This window comes from Notamacropus eugenii, chromosome 1 (assembly GCF_028372415.1).
Source record: "Notamacropus eugenii isolate mMacEug1 chromosome 1, mMacEug1.pri_v2, whole genome shotgun sequence".
Lineage (NCBI taxonomy): Eukaryota > Metazoa > Chordata > Mammalia > Diprotodontia > Macropodidae > Notamacropus > Notamacropus eugenii.
In genome coordinates, this window is record NC_092872.1 from 276,451,489 (window position 1) to 276,470,121 (window position 18,633).

Genomic DNA, 18,633 nt, shown 5'->3' on the forward strand with positions numbered 1-18,633 from the left:
ACTAAATGGCATTGATGATAGGATTAAGCAAGCATTCTTACTAAGGGTTTTAATCTACATTGTCGTGACCACTCTAAAGCTATTAAGATGAATGGGCTTGCTTGTCTTGCTCAAGCCTCTGAACTTTCTGTTTCCACCAAGATTGCCGAGAGAGACAAATGAACCCAAATGTGATGTAACTCAAGTATGCTTTACAAAGTCACACATCATCTTCTTGCAATAAATCTTCATTTCAGTTGTTCATTACTTTCCTATCACATGGGCAACTGTGATCATTTAACTTTTTAATCAATTCTGTGTGTAGAATATTAATGGTGAAGCTTTACATGGTGACATGAAAGATTGGAAGAAGTTCGCCATGGCATTTTTGTTGTTTTTTTTCCTCAAATGTAATTAAAAGGTTCCTCTGACCTGCTGCCTGGGAACTTGTTTAAGCTTTATATAATATTAAGCTTTTCTTTCTTGGGAAATTCCTCACATGGCAATGAATCCTGAAGCTGGCAGTGTGAGGTGATATTATATATATATATGTGCATATATATATAATATGTATATGTATATATATACACACATGAGTGTGTATGTATGTATATGTATACACATGAATGTATGTATAGTATATGTGTACATATACATTTATTAATGTGTGTATGTGTATATACACATGACACATAGACATGCACATAGTATCCATGCATGCATACATACATATACATGTGAATGTATATGTGTGAATGTGTACATGTGCATGCATGCATATGTGTACATATGTATGTCTCTGCATGAGCATATATATGTATGTACCATTTCTAGAATTATATTTTTTTAATTAAGAAAACTGGTCTGGAAATACTCTGGGAATATATTTTAATTCTAAAATTCTCCCACTTTTCTCAAGTATGAAAAATATCTACATCACAAATTTCCCTCTGTAATCCCCAAAGATGTGCCATAATGAAAATAAAGGCAATGCAGTTTTTTGCAATTATTTGAAACTGACTGTGAGAGAATCAATGTCCATTGCCCTGAAGGAAGACATAGATTATCAAAGGTACCAAAGTTCATGCTGCATTGTGTGTGCTGTATTTTATGTGCATTTTTCTGTTGTCATTGTTACTTAAAAAGTCAGTCAAAGAGCCTGGAAGTCCTAGAGGAAAGATGAAATGCCTCTTTTTGCTAGTAACACTGCTTGCAAAATTTGTTTTGCCTTGACATATTAATAAGGTCCAGAATGAACTATTATGCTGTTTAATCTGAAGTACTAATTACTATTTTGTTGTTTCTCTCTTGAGGGTGATATTATGCCTCAGAGATAAGGGTCTATCTGCATAAGGCAGCTAGAGCTTATTTAGGCAATACAAAATATGAGGGTTTCCTATCAATATGTCAATTTGCTTATTTAGTATATTTCCTTGTCAATGAATAACATGGAATTGGAACTGAAACAGATTATATTTCTTCTTGTCCTTTTCTACTATTGCTATTAACGTTTCCTCTCTTAGAATCATAGAATCTTAGAAATGAGACAAAAGAGATTATCCAATCTAAATGTCCATTTAGTGCAAGGAATCCTCTTGGGGCATCTCTGAGGGATTCAGTCTCTAAAATCCTAAAATCCTGAGGGGAGAAAAATCTGATTCACTCTTTTTTTTATGCAAACAATGGACCCATTTATTTTACTTCTGTATATTATCTTTTCTAGAACTTGGTGTCTTGGGGAAAATTTTTAAAGAAGAGAGATTCATAGAATCAGACAGAATTTGAAAGTACCATATAAGGTTATCTGGCTTGCCCCTCTATTTCTGGAAAAAACAAAACATGGTTAAGCTCTTCCACAAACATAGTTTCTTTCTTTATTGTATGTTTTCCTCCCAACAAAAAAAAATTACCAAATCTCCATTAGTAATAAACTCATATTCATCCTCACAATTAAGGTGATTTGGGGATTGAAGGAAGGGAGACTTATGTACTTACTCTTGTACAAAATATTTTCAGATCCCAAAAAACTCCCAGATCACTGGGAGTTCCTTTCCCTATTCAAGTATTGTTAGAGCATCTACCAAGTCTCTTATTCATTCTCCATGACCTATTCTTTTCCTCCCCAAAATAAACAACAAATTTAGACATGCTGACTTTATTTAATTTAGATCTTCTCCCTCATTTCCAAGCTCTAACTAAACATCATGCCAAGACGTAGGATCTCTCAAAATATACAATCCAAGTGACTGCCTAAATATCGTGGCCATCAATCATGTTGGCTGTACTGCTATTCCAGAAAGAAGTCCCAGTGAATGACCTTTTACTGCACAATAGGTAGATAATCTGAGTTAATCAAGTGTTTGTTGAGCACAAATTATTTGCTAGGCACAGTGAGTTACACAACACACATCAAAGTGTCATTCATAAAAGGTTCAGGCTTGGAAATGTCCAAGCTCTAAACAACAGATCAGATGGATTTAACTCAGATTTCTTGGTTTCATAGTTGATGATGATAAAGGATTTGATACTGCCACTGCCTTCATAGGACGAGATGAGTAGGAAGGGATCAGGAGGGACCTTAGGGGGTCCCCTAATCCAGCTCACTCACTTGCCAGATGAGGAAATGAAGCCTGAGAAAGTCAAGTGATTTGTCCAAAGCCACACAGGGGCAGGATTTGGACCCAAAAATTCTGAGTTCTCTTCCATTCCACCAAGCTGCCTCCAATGGATGTATGCTTTGATTTTACAAAAAAGAAAAAGAAGAAAAGTTTTTCCTTCTGAGTCAGAGCTATCCCACCTCTTTTTTCACAGCCCCTTTTCACAAACTCAACTGTACTGATGTCTGTTTAAACTCATAAGAGATATAATCATGCAAAAATCAATATTGGATATCACTTTTTCTGAATGGCTGGCAAAAACTTATGAGTGCAATTTTCATAGTTAGTTATAATTCAAAGAAACAAACTCTATCACCTGGGCAGGACATCCTAAAGAATTTTGAATAACTTTCTCTATAGTGATATATTTTTCAATTTCTTAGAGCCACTCCTATTTCCAACAGAGATTAAAATAATGAATGAGGACACATACCTTGAATGGGTAACTCAGATTCTTCTGTAAATTCACCCTAACCATATCACTACATAATCTTTGACTTTCTTATCTTCCTCCCCGTGCACTTTCCTAAAGTAGCAGATTGAGTTGAAGAGTCTGAGTGAAGATGGAATAACCTGGAATCTCTCTAGCTTCAAGTGCCTTTAGAAATTCTTTTGTCACTGGGGCTCTTTTTCAAGAGCTAAAGACAAGGCTTCATAAACTCTTTCTGTTGAACAAGTGAGAAAACAGAGCACATGAGTCAGAGGCAGGAAGACCTGTATTCAAATCCTTCATCAGATACTTACTAGTTGTATGAGTCACTTTACTACCCTAAACCTCAGGTCACTCTAATAAATTACAGATAATTAGAGATAGTTGCATGCTTCATGGGTAGAGAAAGGTCCTGCTCCATGAGAATTATGGGACTGCTTGACCTATACTTGACATTATCAGATCAGAAAATGAAGAATCAAAACACCACCATGATAATTTTAGGCCCTATGATGACAGATGTGGTACCATCAAAAAACTTAAGATGTTATTCATTACATGTAGATTCAGTGTGGCATAATAGATTGAGAGCTGAACTCAGAACTAGAAAGACCTCTGGCACAACCAGTAAATTGTGATACCCTGGACAAGTCACTTAACCTCTTAGTACTCTAGACTATTCTCTGAGACTTTAAGTGGAAGAGAAGTTACTGATCCCTCAGAGCTAGATGAAATTTCTTCATCTGGGATATCCCTGCATCAGTGAAATTACAGTGGTAGCTCCTTTCCCTATTCTATTTGTTACTTACATGGGCTCTCTCCTTAATCATGGAGACTTAGAAATATCATAGTCCCTAAGATTTATTTCTAAACCACCATTTTTTCTTCCTTCTCTGCACCCTTGACTGATGTTTCCTGCTCCAGATTTTTCTAAAAGTATTTTTCTGTTTTAATTTTCTTTGGCAGAAAAAAAAACTAAGGTCTTTCTTCTCTTCTTAGACAAGAAGTACCCAGTTTCTTGTCTTTTTTCAACTTATCTTTAAAACGATTTCTGTGACATGGAGGTCTTGTCTTACATTGCACAATTAAGGGAACTCAGGGATAATCCTACTACTTGCTGCCAGCTCAATTCCAAAATCAAATTTTCTCTCTGCTACCTTTGAACTAAATTCTGTTCTGTTTCTTTTTTTCAACATTGGTACCACTAGGAGACATCAGAGTCCTACCTAAGAGATTCATAAAGTGTCAGAGTGTAGAGGAAGCATGAGGATATGGGCAAGAAGGGGGAAAGAGAGCTTTGAGCCCAGAAAATCCTTTGTCTCCTTCAGTTTCACTGAGGGTAAAGCCTAAGAACATCATCAAATTAGAGATTTAGAAATGAAAGAGATATTTGTTACTTTTTGCTTAGATAATCCATTTGTTGTACAAATGAAGGAACTAAGGATACAGAGCATGGAAGTGATTTGCCCAAGGCCACACAGTTTGCAATTTATAGAGCTGGGATTGTAACCCAAGTCAATCAATCAATCAATTAGCAAACATTTATTAAGTGTATGCTATGTTCCAGTCTCTATGCTAAACAATAGGGTCACAAAAGAGAAAAATGAAACAATGTTCCAACTCAGCATGGCTTCTCACGGTACTATTGAGTACCCTAAAACAAGTCCTAGGAGATTGATCAGCTCAGACTGGATCAGTGGGATGGTTCCCTATTAAAAAACCTTATTTCTTCAGTTTCCTTTTCAGTCAGACTTGTTTATTCCACACTGACAGTAGAGGATCCTCAGAGCTTCAAGCAAAACAAATATGAATAAGTCACAATCTCCATCCCTATTCCCAAAAGCACTAAAACTAACAGGGAGGACCTCAGACCTTGCAATCCAGTACTGGCATATATCTCTGTCCAAATATACATTTCTTGAGTACTTTGTTTTGTCTTTAATAACAAAAGTTGGCTGAATCAAATTCTTTCTCCACCGAGAATAACCATTTCATTGGCCCATCTATTCAATCCTGTAGGGTCTGAAGGCTGGAGGTCATGGTATTTTTCAATCAGTCATTGCATTATGCAGCTATCTAGACAGAAGAGGTGACACTGTAGTTGAAAAAACGCTGACTTTAAAGTCTCAGGGTCTGGGTTCAAATTCTGCCTCTGATACTAAAAACCTGTGAAACCTTCAACAGGTATCTTCAACTCTCTGTGTCCCGGGTTCCTCATCTTTCAATGGAAGGGTTAGACTAGATGGTCTCTGAGACCCTTTCTGCTTCTAAAGCTATGACCCAATATTCTTTGCTTTGCACTAGAATGCTTCCTGAAGGCCTTTATTGAAGAAGATTAATAACTAACATGTACAGAGTTTTCTCATTTGAAATTCATAGTGGTCTTAGGAGGGATGCACCACAGGGACTGTTCATTTTTGAAAGATGCAGAAACTGAGTCTTATAATGATTAAGAATCTTGCCACGGTGACCTTACTAGAAAGCATCAGATGCAGAACGTGACCCCTAGGCTCCCTGACTACAACTGCATCATTGTTTGCATTTCTCTAACTCTTTAAAGTTCATTTTGCTCACAGCAGTTGTGTGAGTGAAGTCATGTAGGAAGTAAAGCAATTATTACAATTCCCATAGTACAGATAAAGAAACTGAGGTTCAGGGAGGGGGAATGATTTTCATAAAGTCACACAGCTAGAAGTGCTGCATCCAGAAAGCAGACCCAGGCCCTTAGACTCTAAACTGAATGTTTGTTTATTGATTTTAAAAAATGCATCATTCTATTACCCACTGGGTAATAACATATTTCTAGGACCCCTGAAGCTTTAAAAATCATGCTTTCTGAGAAATACATAGGACATGGATTGTCCTTACTGTTTTAAGAACCAGAACACTGTCAGGGAACAAGCTGGAAGGAAGTTCTTAGGACTCAAAGACCAGTTACCATCAGTACAGCCAGGTCTCCAAATATAACGTTTCCTTGTTTCATAACTTTAGATCAAACATTGCTAAGGAAAACAATTCATTCTCAAAACCTGCCTTACTATGGAAAACAAAGGCATCAGTAATGAATTCTGATGGCTTCTTGGGAATAATTCAATGCTTCAAGAGTTTATGAGATTTGCCAGTGTGGGCACCCATTCCATGGATGATGATGAAATTTTTCTATAGCCTACTTAGTATGTCATCATTCAGACTTTGTATGACAAATGAAGCAAAAATTACCCTCAATCCAGCCTTGTGATAATTAAAGAAATCAATGAAAATCATCAGCACAAGAGAGAGACAGGAGATAGAAAGACAAAGATAAAAAAGGAATGGAGTGAGGATATACACCTGCATTAAGGAGTGGCAGTCAGAGATGATGAGTTGATCCATAGAATATAATAATTGACATACCCTTTCCTGAAGCAATAATAGTACTGATTGGATAACTGTGTCCTTAGTAATCAATCAATCTATAAACATTAAGTCTTAAAGAGCAGAAAGTAATTGGTGTTAAGCAGATGGGTACAGTGAAAGAGAAGACAGTATTTACTTAGTTCCAACTTTCCAACAATAAAAATAAACCTTTTTTTAAGCATCCACCATATGCCAGGTATGTTGCTAAGCACTAGGAACATAGTGAAAATTTTAAAAAAAACCTGTTTTCAATACTCACAGTCTAATGGGAGAATGAATAAATTTTTAGTTGGTTGACCCTTGCATTGGCAAAGACTTTGAGAACCCAAAGTGAATTCCTTTCCATGATGAAGAATCAGAGAAAGGCTTTAGTGGAGGATCTGGGAGGGAGTTTTGTGGTATAAAGCATTTTTCAGAAGAGAGGGTAGAAATCTTCAGCTTTGGTACTCCTTCATATTCAGACTTTTAAAACTAGGCCACAACACTGTATCCAAGTGTTTTCATTGTCCCCATGTTTACCAAGAAATGTTTCCCACTTCTTAGCACTGCTAGACTGGGAAACATCTATAGAATCACAAATCTGTCCTTGATTTTTGGGAAAGAGAGGTGTTTACTTGACTAATTCATAACTAGATTAATTGGTGAATTAACACTACCTGGTGAATCCCGTGTTTTCAGAGACAGAAGAATTCCCCTTATCTGGGAGAATTTGGAGACCCTTCTCCCCACCTCCCATACCTGAATTTCTCCTTTATCCAGCTCCCTAGCTAAAAGATGCAAACACTGTCTATTTATTCATTCAATCTTTAACACCATGTTTCTCAACCTGTACTCCTCACTGGAAAGGAAAATTCAAAAGAAAGAGGGAATTACATTGAAAGATAATTAGGTGCTAGTGTAATAAGCAAATTTCAAGTTTTTAAGTATTTCTAGAAAGAAAGAATAGTATTAGGGCAAAGAACAACTTTCTACATAGTTACAATAGACAGCTTCCTATAAGGAATATTTTGAGAAACCTAAGAATTACCACTGATCTATAATTTATATCTTTTCTTCCCTCCCCATATTCTCATTGAGCATTAAAATCCTTTTAATAAGAGAAAGATTTATTTAGTTCATAATTAGCAATAAGGCTTATAATAGAGAACATAACATTTGGAACAGAAATAACATTAAGAGAAGAAACGGTAAAATTCACCTTGAGGTATAAATGGTTGATACCAGACAATTTGCCTTAGATCTGATTTTGCACTAGTATCTGAAAAGCAAAGAGAAGGGATAAGTATCATGGGAATGACTGAGGAAAGACGGTATGATTTTAACTTAATCTGATATAACATTTTGCATTGGGCTCATTCTTATGATAAGATATTGAGCATATGTTTGAATAATAAACATTTGCAAAAAAATGAATTTTTGCTCTTTAGATCAATAATTAGAAAACAAAGAATAGGACACAGTGAGAAATTGTGCATTTCTTTCAAAAGAAGGTCCTTTATTTTTGTTTAAAATTTCAATTAATCCTAATTTATTTTATATGAAGAATTTTTGTTCAACAGAATGTAGTGTATGCATTTTTTAATTGTGCTTGGAAATCAGCAGAATTTTGGAAATGATGTTTTAAAAAACATCAACAAATTATATCCATGTAAATACTACCTTTCCCAGAAATGTGATTGAAGAATTGTTTTTATTTTATTTTTCAAAGAAGAAAGAGCCTTCTGTTTTTGAAGAGCAGAATTATTTGTAATGGGATCTGTAATTGATTCTGGTCAAGAGTATAAATCAGATTTTTATACTCTATACCTGGATACAGCTTTTTTGTGCATGTAAATAGTTGGGTTTTTTTTCCATGCTTTAGTTTAAAAAGCTAAATGATGATAGTCATTTGCATGTACCACAAGAAAAATGTCACATCACCAAATTCTTCTTGGAGAATGACTCACTATATCTAAAAGTCATTTCAATTGTCCTATTCAGTTTTTTTTTCTAATATTTGTAAGTAGAAATAAGACCAAATGATTAGAAGAGGGGAAGAGATATCAACACACATTTTTTTGATTCCTGAATTCACCACTTATCCTTTGTGTGAGATATCTAATACTTCATCAAAGTCATTTTTAAGTGCCTGATCTGTTCCAGACACAATAATAGACTCTGAGATAAAAGAACAAAAAGTGAAAAAATCTAGTTCTTAAAGAGTTTACATCCTGATAGGAAAAGCAAACACAAAATTACACAACATACACACAAAATTTAAAAAATACAAATTATAGAAAGCAAGAAATTTGTTCTAGACTGAATAGAAAGTGTTTTAGAAACCAGCTGTACCTACCTTTCCCACTTCACTATTCTCTGGTAAATTACTTTTCAAAACACAGCCATTCTGTTCCTCAAGTACAAACATCATTGCAAATGGAGAGTGCGAAATGATAAGTGCAAGTCTGTTGTGCTTTCAAAAGAGCCTGAGCTTAGGTTGGCTCAATGGAAGTTCTTGTCCTTCCAGTTTTCCCCAAAATAAAGTTTTGAAAGTGACTGTCTGTGTAATCATCCCTGAACACTCTCATGCCAGCATGGTCTGGTATTTGAGAGTTTGGAAAGCAGAAGGATTGCAGACATCAGTGTTGCTAGATCAAGAGGATGCAAAAGATGCTTAAAGTTGTAGATTTCTATTCCAGGTATGAGATGCCCCAGTATGGAAGTCGTCGCCGGCTGCTGCCACCTGCTGGTGAGGAGTATGGTGAAGTGGCAGAAGAAACTGAGGAAGACTATTATCCAGAGGAAGAGGTAGGCTTACTGACTTTGCTCTTTTTTTGGGGGGATGGGGGGTGGAGGGGAGGGCTGAATCTAACAGCACAAGAACATGCCTTTTCATCCTCTGACATCAGGAGGTCTTGTATTTCTCCTTTCCAATGCTATTACAATTAAGGTTCCTTCTTCCAAAGATCTTATATTAATAGAATCAAGATAGGGATTGGACCTGAGATATCATTAGTACAAGGGAATTCCAAGATAAAGAAAGTTCTTCTAGCAAAGCAGACCAATACCTTCTCCTCAACTTACCATCTTAGACAGTTGCCTACTGAGAAGTCAATGAGTTGCCCAGTGTCATATAGTCAGTAAGTATCATAGGCAGCATTTGGACCTAGGCTTTTCTGGCTCAGTTTTTATCTGTTATGTATCTAGTATCTCCTCCTAACTTTCTGTTAAAGGAACATCTTAATTTTTTTATCCCCAAAGAAACTGGAGCAGTTGGCCCTATTACACAAAATCTAAATGATTATTCATAAAATAAGCCTTTCGTTCTTTGAGGCTGAAGACTATCTTTTACCTTTTTTTGTCTACTAGCAGTTAGCATAATGCCTGGGACATGTATCTAATTCATGGTTATTAACTGATTGACTAATATGGCAAATATTTTTAACCTTCCACTAAGAGCCAGGCACCATGCTAGACAATGAGAGGAATAAAGACAAAACCAAGATAATGGTTATCCTTGAAGTGTTTATTTTGCAGTCTATAAATAATTATCCTTAAATATCATGTAGTTTATTTCTAGCTGATACTGTGATGCATAGAGATGATTCAAATCTCACAGACTTTATCAGTTTGATGAATAAATCTAGTTCTATCTAATGCAGGCAGATCAAGTTATTTTGTTATATCAACAACCTTAACTTATTCAGCTATTGCTGTTGTGTTTAGGTGGTAATGGAATATTGCTATAACTTCAATCAGATCTATGGAAGAACAAATATTCTGATAAGCAATTATGATTGTATTTACCTCTTTTGAAATCCATAAGATCAAAGCTCTAGAGCTGGTAAAAGATGCCACAGGTCATCTGATGTAACTATCTCATTTTTACAAATGAGGAAACTGAGAAACTGAAAGGTTAAAGCAGAGAACTAACCACTCTCTAAACCAGGGTCTCTAAACATAGAATCTATGACTAGAATCCACTGGGTCTATGAAGTTGAATGGGGAAAAATACATATTTTTATTAACTTCTAATTATAATTTAGCATTTCTTTGGATTATCTAACAATATTACTCTGAAAAGTAATTTATTAGGCTTCATCAGACTGCCAAAGTAGTCCATCACCCACACTAAAGACTGTTTTAAACCTAGTGTAGGGCAGGATATGATTTTAGGTGGCTTTCCTTCTCTGGAAACAGGACTGTCTTGTGTGAACACGTCACTCCTTGGATCCTTTCCTCCTTAACTTGTGTGGGACAAGTTCTTCTTCTTAATAATCAACCCAGTCATGAATTCCAATTTCATAATTTTCAGGAAAGGCCAAAGAAACCAAAAATCCCTGAAGTTAGAGAGCCTCCTATAGAGGCAGAGCTGGAGGTCCCGGTGATCATTGAGGGACCAACAGCAGCTGAGACTGCCCATGTCACATGGAAGAAAGCCAAGATATTCCCCATGATCTTTAAGAAAGTCCGTGAGCTAGCCGAAGATGAAGAACGGCGGAGGGCTCTGGGAGTAGAAGACAAAGATTACCTGACGCTGACCTTGGAGGAGGAAGCCACAGAGAGCACGGTGGAATCCGAGGAGTCCAGTGAGGAGTCTAGCGAGTACAGCGATTACAGTGATGAGTCGGAGTGGAGCACCTATGAGAGCACTACTTCGGAAGAGGAGTCGGAGTCAGAGACCCCCTCCGAGGAGGAGGAGAGCTCCACCCCTGAGTCTGGAGAGTCCGAATCCACGGAATCTGAAGGAGAAAAGGCAAGAAAGAATATCGTGGTGGGCCGCAGGATTGTTCCTCCCGAAGAACTGCTCAAGAAACCCAAGAAACGCAGAAAGGAGTCATCGTCGGAAGAAGAGCCCGAATTAGAGGAGAAGGGGGAAGAAAACGAAGAAGCTCCGACTGAAGGAGAAGAAGCTGAGCTGGTCACTCCTGGAGATCTTCCAGATGTGGAAGGCCAGGAGAAAGCTACTGAAGAAGACAGTAGGAGGTCGTCCAAAGGGAGCAAAGCTAGCGCCGAGGAGTCCGAATCCATTGGGAGCAAGAGTAGTAGTGAAAGCCAGATGGGCACTGAAGACTATGTCCGGCCCAATCCCCCAGGGAAGCCTAGGATCCAGAGGCTCCAAGCAGCAGGAGCAGAGGGAGAAGAGGGAATGGAGGCCCCCCCAGCCGAGGGAACAGAGGGGGCAGAGGCCCCCCCAGCAAAAGGCAAAGAAGTCGAAGGCTACAACACAGCACTGTAAACCAGAGCAGTAGGTGGGGTGTGCTGTGATGTGTGACTTTGTGTGCTGTGTACCCTGTGTGACTCTTGAAGGACATACAGTGACAGTGATACTGATCAATTTTAAGAGGGACTCTGAAAACCAAATTGGCCAGTGTTTATGATAAAGAGTCATAGCTAATTAGTAAACCAAAATGCATCTCACAAGTGACCAGCAGGTCATAATTTTCCAATGGAAAACCTACTTAAAAGCAACACATCATTATGCATTATCACTGATGCCCAACATGTTGAACTTGATAGCAGAAATCTGTTGGTAGCTACAATGTCACTGAGTTCATTCTAGTGCATGCTTCTAAGAGTAGAGAATACACTATGGTTTTCTGTTATTTTCACAAAATGTTTGCTTCAAATGAACATTTCTTTACTGAATTGGATCTAGGGAAGAACTATGTGTTTGCATTTCCAAAAACAATTGAATTGTCTAAGAAACACCAATGGCACTTTCAGAAATTATCAGCAGTGGCAGATACTGTGAGTCAATTTATTTTAAAAAGTGGATAAAGTTCAGAGGACATTCTTCTGCTTTGGGTACAAAGTCCAGGGAGCTTGATACTCACTGACATTAGGCCTAATTCCATTACTAAGTTGTACCAGGAATAATTTTTGATCACTGAAACTGCACAAATGGATTCCAGGCACCAGTACTTTGGATTCTATGCGTGGTCAACTTCAGAATAAGCTGGAGAATTCTTGGTTTCTGAAAATGCCATTAAGTTGTTTTCCTTTTTTTAATGGGTTCCATGGCACTAGACCTTACTTGCCCTTTGCAAGCGTGGTCTGGTACAGATAGGACTGAACCTGTGATTTCATTGGCTCAGGGAAACTCCAGGTTAATTCCCTGTACCAATGCAGGCCAGCACTTTCTCTGTAATGTCTAGTCTTAGAGACTGGCCCAGAGTGCTAAAAAGGTAAGTAATTTGCCCTGGTCACTATGTGTTAGAGGCTGTACTCAGATGTAGCCCTTTCTTAATCATAAGGCAACTCTCTAGCCACTATACCAAGGGGCAGGTACCAGGGCTTATTACAATTCAATTGCTTGCAAAGAGTAGTGATGGTCTTCTCTTAGGAGAAGAGGAAAGAGGTCTTCCTTTTGTCTATTTTGATATTTAATCATTTGCAGTTATGGAGTAAGAACAAAGGTTGGGTACAGATTTTTTAAACTCACAGTTGTGCCAATAAAAAAAATCAACAACCACAAGCAGCATTTATTAAATACCTACTATATGTCAGACGCTATGCTAATCACTTACAAATACTATCTAATTTGATTCTCACAACAACCCTGGAAGGTAGGTATTATTATTATATCCATTTTTACAATTAAGGAAACTGAGGCAAACAGAGATTTGAATGATTTGCCTAGCATTACAGAGCTGATAAGTGTCTGAGATTAAATTTGAACTCAGGTCATCCTGAATCTAGGCCTAGTGCCTCAAGCTGGATTTATTAAGCACCAACTTCATGCCAGTTACTATTGGGCTCTGTGAATACAAAAATGAAAACCAAAAAGTCCTTGTCTTTAAGGACTTGTTTTACAATTCTATCAGAGGAATACAACATGCATACATGTAATAAGATATTATAATATATACATATGTGTGTTACACAGTCATTTGAGGAAGAGCTAATAGTTTTGAGAATCAGAAATAGAGTCATATAGAAAGGAGGTTGCAGTTTAAGTGAATTTTGAAGAAGAACTACTAAGAGTTGGAGAGTGAGAACACTGTAAGCATGAGAAAATAAAATGCCATGATATATCAATTTTTAAATATACCAAGTTGTCCATTCTTTTTTGCTAATTATAGCAAATGAGTCAACATTTTTAAATGTGGGAGTTGGCTTAGACTTAAAGAAATGAAAGAAAATATCCAATGTCATCCTCAGTAGGAAAGGAAGGGACTGGAGCCTTGACCTCCTTTTCACCTGACTTTATTAAATAATTTCTAGCAGCTGAAGTTAAACCCTGCGCCAGATCCCTGGGGCCTGTAACATACAATCAGATAACCTAGTTCATCAGAGCTGCAATGATGCCCCAAAGCATTAGTTCTTTAAGCTTCTGCCTTCAGTCTGGACAGCTCCTTATTGACACCAGCAAATCTTGTCTCAATGTTTATACCCACTCAAAATAAAAGTGTCTGAGAAGAAATATAGGATATGTATGAGTCTCTCAACCTAGTACTAGGTAATCCAATGTGACAAGAATTTATTATCAGCTATTATCGATATTACTATCAATAAGTGAGGCTCTGGGGAAAAAAGACAAAAATAGAAGTCTTTGCTCTAAAGGAACTTACATTCTCTTGAGGGATCATGTAAGCACATAAGAATCATCAAGAAAATTTACCCATCAGGTTAATACCAAGTATCTCTTGGCATTTTTTTGTTTAATTTAGGTATCCTTTACTGTAGCAGCAACCAAGGAGAAGCAGACCACATGTACCCTAATAGGTGCCACATAGGTTCTTCCCTGAATGTCCCAGTCAGACAAGCATATATACATTTCTAGCAATCACTTCCAAACCCCTCTTCCCAGATCCGCATAAAAGTTGTAAATATGGCAACTACTTTCGAAGAACTCGCAAGGCATGTCTGCACTTGCATGGGCTAACCTCATAGACCTTCACAGTCTTGACAGTGTAATGACCTAAAAGTATAATAGTGAAAAGAAAACATTTTTTTTCCAACTTGAGTAGGGACAACTAGAGAGGAAAGATTTCTACAGGATGTTGCATTTGAGATGATATGTGAACATGGTTAGGCAAACTAAGAGGCAAATATGACAGAGGGATACATTACAAACATGGGAGATGGAGATGAGAGACTTTCTGGACAAAGGCAACAAAGTCCTGGGAATAGCAGATGGGACAATTTGTACAATCATCTTTGGAAAAATCATGTTACCAAGCTGCAAAGGGCTCAACTGAGAAGTTTGTATTTTATTCTAGTGGGGGAATACAGACAGTGAAAGTAACATAGTCACACACACACACACAGTCACACACACCTCAAAATATGCTCCATCCTTTCCTAAACAGCTTCGTTTCTGGTTTTTCCAATCCTTAAAGGTTTGACCTTTGTCAATGTTGATGCTAGCTGACTCACTCTTCTATTTGTTTCCAATAGTGGGCCAGAAAAAAAATGATCCAGTTGGCTGTTGATCGAGAATATGAAACCAGCTCTACTGGAGAAGACAGTGCCCCTGAGTGCCAGAGGACCTGCCTCCACAATCCCCAAGTTCACAACAATATCAACGGCAATATCTACATTGCTCAGAATGGGTCAGTGGTAAGGACCCGCCGGGCTTGCCTCACCAATAATTTGAAAGTCCCTTCCCCTGTCAAGATGGGGAAGCATTTTAAGAAGCTTGACAAGTTAGCAGTGACACATGAGGAGAGTGTCCCACTGAACACATTATCCAAGGGGGCATTTTCCAGTGAGAAACTGAACACTAGACCTCCTCTTGTTTCCTTTGCCCCTGGCCCAATGGGGGCAGACAGTTCAACAGGAAAATTCGGAGGTGGCAGGATCAAAAGCACAGCAGAACAGGAGTCCAGGATTGACAGTCAAGACATGAAAGGGGTCTTGGAATTCCCAAGTGACCACACGCAGTCAGATGATGAGGAGCTCTGGATGGGTCCTTGGAACAACCTCCACATACCAATGACAAAACTGTGACCAATTTTTAGATTTTATTTTCATTTTTACTTGAGTTTGTAATAAATAATGCTTTTTATTGTCACCAAGAAAACATAATGGGATTTGTACTGTGCACAGGAGTTATAACTTTGGACAAGCTGTTTTAAACAAGGAGGAAGGATTTGCACTCGGATTTGTATCAATTCATTGTTCTTCCCAGTAGTTCTTTTTGAAAGGCACTCAGTTCGCTAAAAAAAGAAATGCATTGTTAAACATTTAGCAGTTTTGTTTGTTATCAATTTATTGTTTTAATAAACAAGAAATTACATACTAAATGATCACCTACATTTTGTTGACTTTCCATGAAATATGCTATGTGTCTAACACCGTGCTGCATTTTTAGCATAGGTACCACCCAACAAAGCAGGGGAAATCTATATTGGAAGATTTATATTGGTAACCAGTTTATACATCTGATGTCTATAAAGCCTTGAATTTTTTTATGAAAGTTGAACTTGTAGTTTTATGATTGTGATAACAGACAGGGAATCTTCTGTAATCTACTCTGAATTTTGATTGAGAAATGCCTCTATTTTCCTTCTTCCCTTTCCAGTTGTCTCCAACATTGTCTTTCTTCCCTTACTACCTAAGCATTATGATAGATAGCCACCTACATTTTACCAAAATGAGTCCCATTTTCTTTTTTTTTCTGCTCCTCCTAAACAAAGTAATGGATGATTTAGAATAGAAAGACAAAAATAGGAAATCAACATCAGGTGTGATATAAATCTTCTACCTTCTAACAGACTTACTGGTAGGTGAAGGGTCAAATAGGCAACAACAATCCTTAGTTCAGAATCTCAAAATTAATATATGGTGTGGACAAATATGTCACACAGTTCTGAATAAATCATGAACAAACAACATAAGAAAATCACCTAAACACAAATGATCCAGAAATATGGTAACTTTGGAGGACTGTGTTCAGTTTCTACTTGTACCCCTTTTCCCTGCCCTTCACCTCTTTATGTTCAGCCCATGTCAGTACTGTCACATTACTGAAGTACACAACTAGAAAAGTTGTAGTCCATAACAAAGAGGATGTTCTTTGTTCAGATTATGTCCCAAATTAAACTGAGCACATAATTGGAACCAGAAAACAATCTCTGATTACAGAAATATGGTTTATCTTCATTGCTCTACACTTAACTTTTCTGTAATAAAAATGAAATTTCTGCTATAAGGAAAGACAAATCTGGAAACTGTTGAATGCTGTTTCATTTGGCTAATTATAATTCTTTTGGGGAAGGTCTATAGGTAAACATTGTACCCCTCCACTCCCAATTGTGCCCAGGACTGAGAAAGTGCTACTAGATTGAAATGACTGTTTTTAACAAAACATCTTTAGGGAATTTTAATCATATTCATTGCTAATCTGTCAACATAAAAAGGTGAACACAAATTCATTGAAAGTTACAAAGCTGTTGCGTCTATATGGAGAAACCAATTCAAATCAGGGTCTGTGTTGGGGTAGAGAATTGGTCCCTATCTACATAACAATAAGAAAGGTTTTCTGTAGAAAAGTCATGGCAGGCTGTCCTACATACTAAAAATAGCTGACACCTTCCCCCAACTCCTAATCAGAGTGATGTTATGGTTGTTGTCCTTTATTCTCAAAGAGGAACCAAAATGACATAATTATGTTGGAGTCAAGTTATAGTGTGTCCAATTGTGGCTGATAAGATTAATGTGAGCTCAGAATGCTCTACCACAGGTCTGCACAAATAGGCCATATGAACATTTTAGTTGGAAACTCCACTCCAAAGTGATGTAGAACCCAGGAGATCAGACTAATTAACCTTTACTATCATTACTATTATAGTTACTATACTATAGTATTACTAACATAGTTAAGTTGTAAAGTGCTCAGACCATGGCTCTTTGAATAGACTAACAGTCAATCTCTCGAAGTAGCCAATAAAATAATGAGACAAGGGAACAAGGGAATGAGGAGATGTTCGGAATCATCTGACTGACAGTTTTGCAGGATCCTTGCTTTAGTAAATTGTAAGAAAATAAACTGGAGTTAGCTAATTTCACACCAAAGGTAATAATGATTGTCACTTCTTCTTAACAAAGTGTCATCAGAGTATTATAAGACAAAAAAAAGAGAGATGGACTGATCACTTTGAGAGAATAAGTGTTGACTAACAGACAGACAGTTGAGCCACTGATATTTAGGTAATTTCAAGCAATCTTGAGGAAGGCCAACAACATATTGGGTGGACCCCTTGAATGGATATATTGGAGGATATAGTGAAGGACTGAAGAGGATAGGCAAGCATGGGTGAGCTCTGATCTGCATTGGTGGAAGGAATTCCCTTATTGATAGTATTCAACTGAATCCAGCATGCATGTTTTATCTCCAGTATTATGGGCATTGGGGATACAAAGACAAAAATATGAAGAGTACCTGCTTTTAAGGAGCTTATATTCATTCTACTTTAGAATTCACCAATTCAGTAAGCTATCAAAGTAGTATTGAACAGGCAATGATGCAAACAAAATAATTTCCATATCTATGTGCTTCTCCATAAATACAAGAATATGATAATCATATTTTTGAAAAAGTATTCCATATTTTTCAACCAAAATCAGGGCACATGATAGAACAAAGGGCATTTATTAGGCAAAGCCTCATCAAAACTATATTTTTCTTTTCTAAAAACTTGAGTATAGATTGGAAAAGAAATCAAGATGGATATAAAGGCACTATATATGCAAGAGAAACAATTTACCCCAAAACATTTTTGGAAGAACAGATAAGTGTTGTATGTCTACAAGAACCTAAAAAGTTAGGTTTCAAAAAGAGGATATTTGGCAGAAACGGGGAAAGTTGTTTTCAATTTCATTCACAGTATTTTTTTTCTTTGGACCACCAGGGCTAGTATAACTAAGTTATTTATCCTTTTAATTCAGTTCAATTCTGGAAGCATTTCTTAACTGCCTGTTATAAGTCAGGCACCATACTGAGCACTGGCAAGCAAGAAAGAACATCTTAAATGAAATGGTTTATTCCCACTGCTTATGCCCATTATTGTTCATGTGATTATCTGTTTAAGTCAAAAGGAAAAGGAAAAACAAACCATGAAGATGGACTAGTGTGAGAAATCTTTCCATTCCCCAGATACCTGATTTCCTCTCCTTTAACTTCATGAACTTTGTTTATGTTCTTTGGTCTGCCCTACTGTGTGCACTTTACTCTCCTTATCAAAG

General features: G+C 37.2%; 1 protein-coding gene across 1 annotated transcript in view; it reads left to right on the plus strand.

The window, feature by feature from the left end:
- PCDH15 (protocadherin related 15) overlaps positions 1-14,404 on the plus strand; it is a 2,324,555-nt gene extending 2,310,151 nt beyond the window's left edge. Inside the window, exons 36-37 of the mRNA XM_072628920.1 lie at positions 9,141-9,249; positions 10,757-14,404. Of these exons, the coding sequence (XP_072485021.1) occupies positions 9,141-9,249; positions 10,757-11,680 (1,033 nt within the window). The 3' untranslated portion in view covers positions 11,681-14,404. The remainder of the gene's footprint in view (positions 1-9,140; positions 9,250-10,756) is intronic.
- The last annotated feature ends 4,229 nt before the right edge of the window (positions 14,405-18,633 follow it).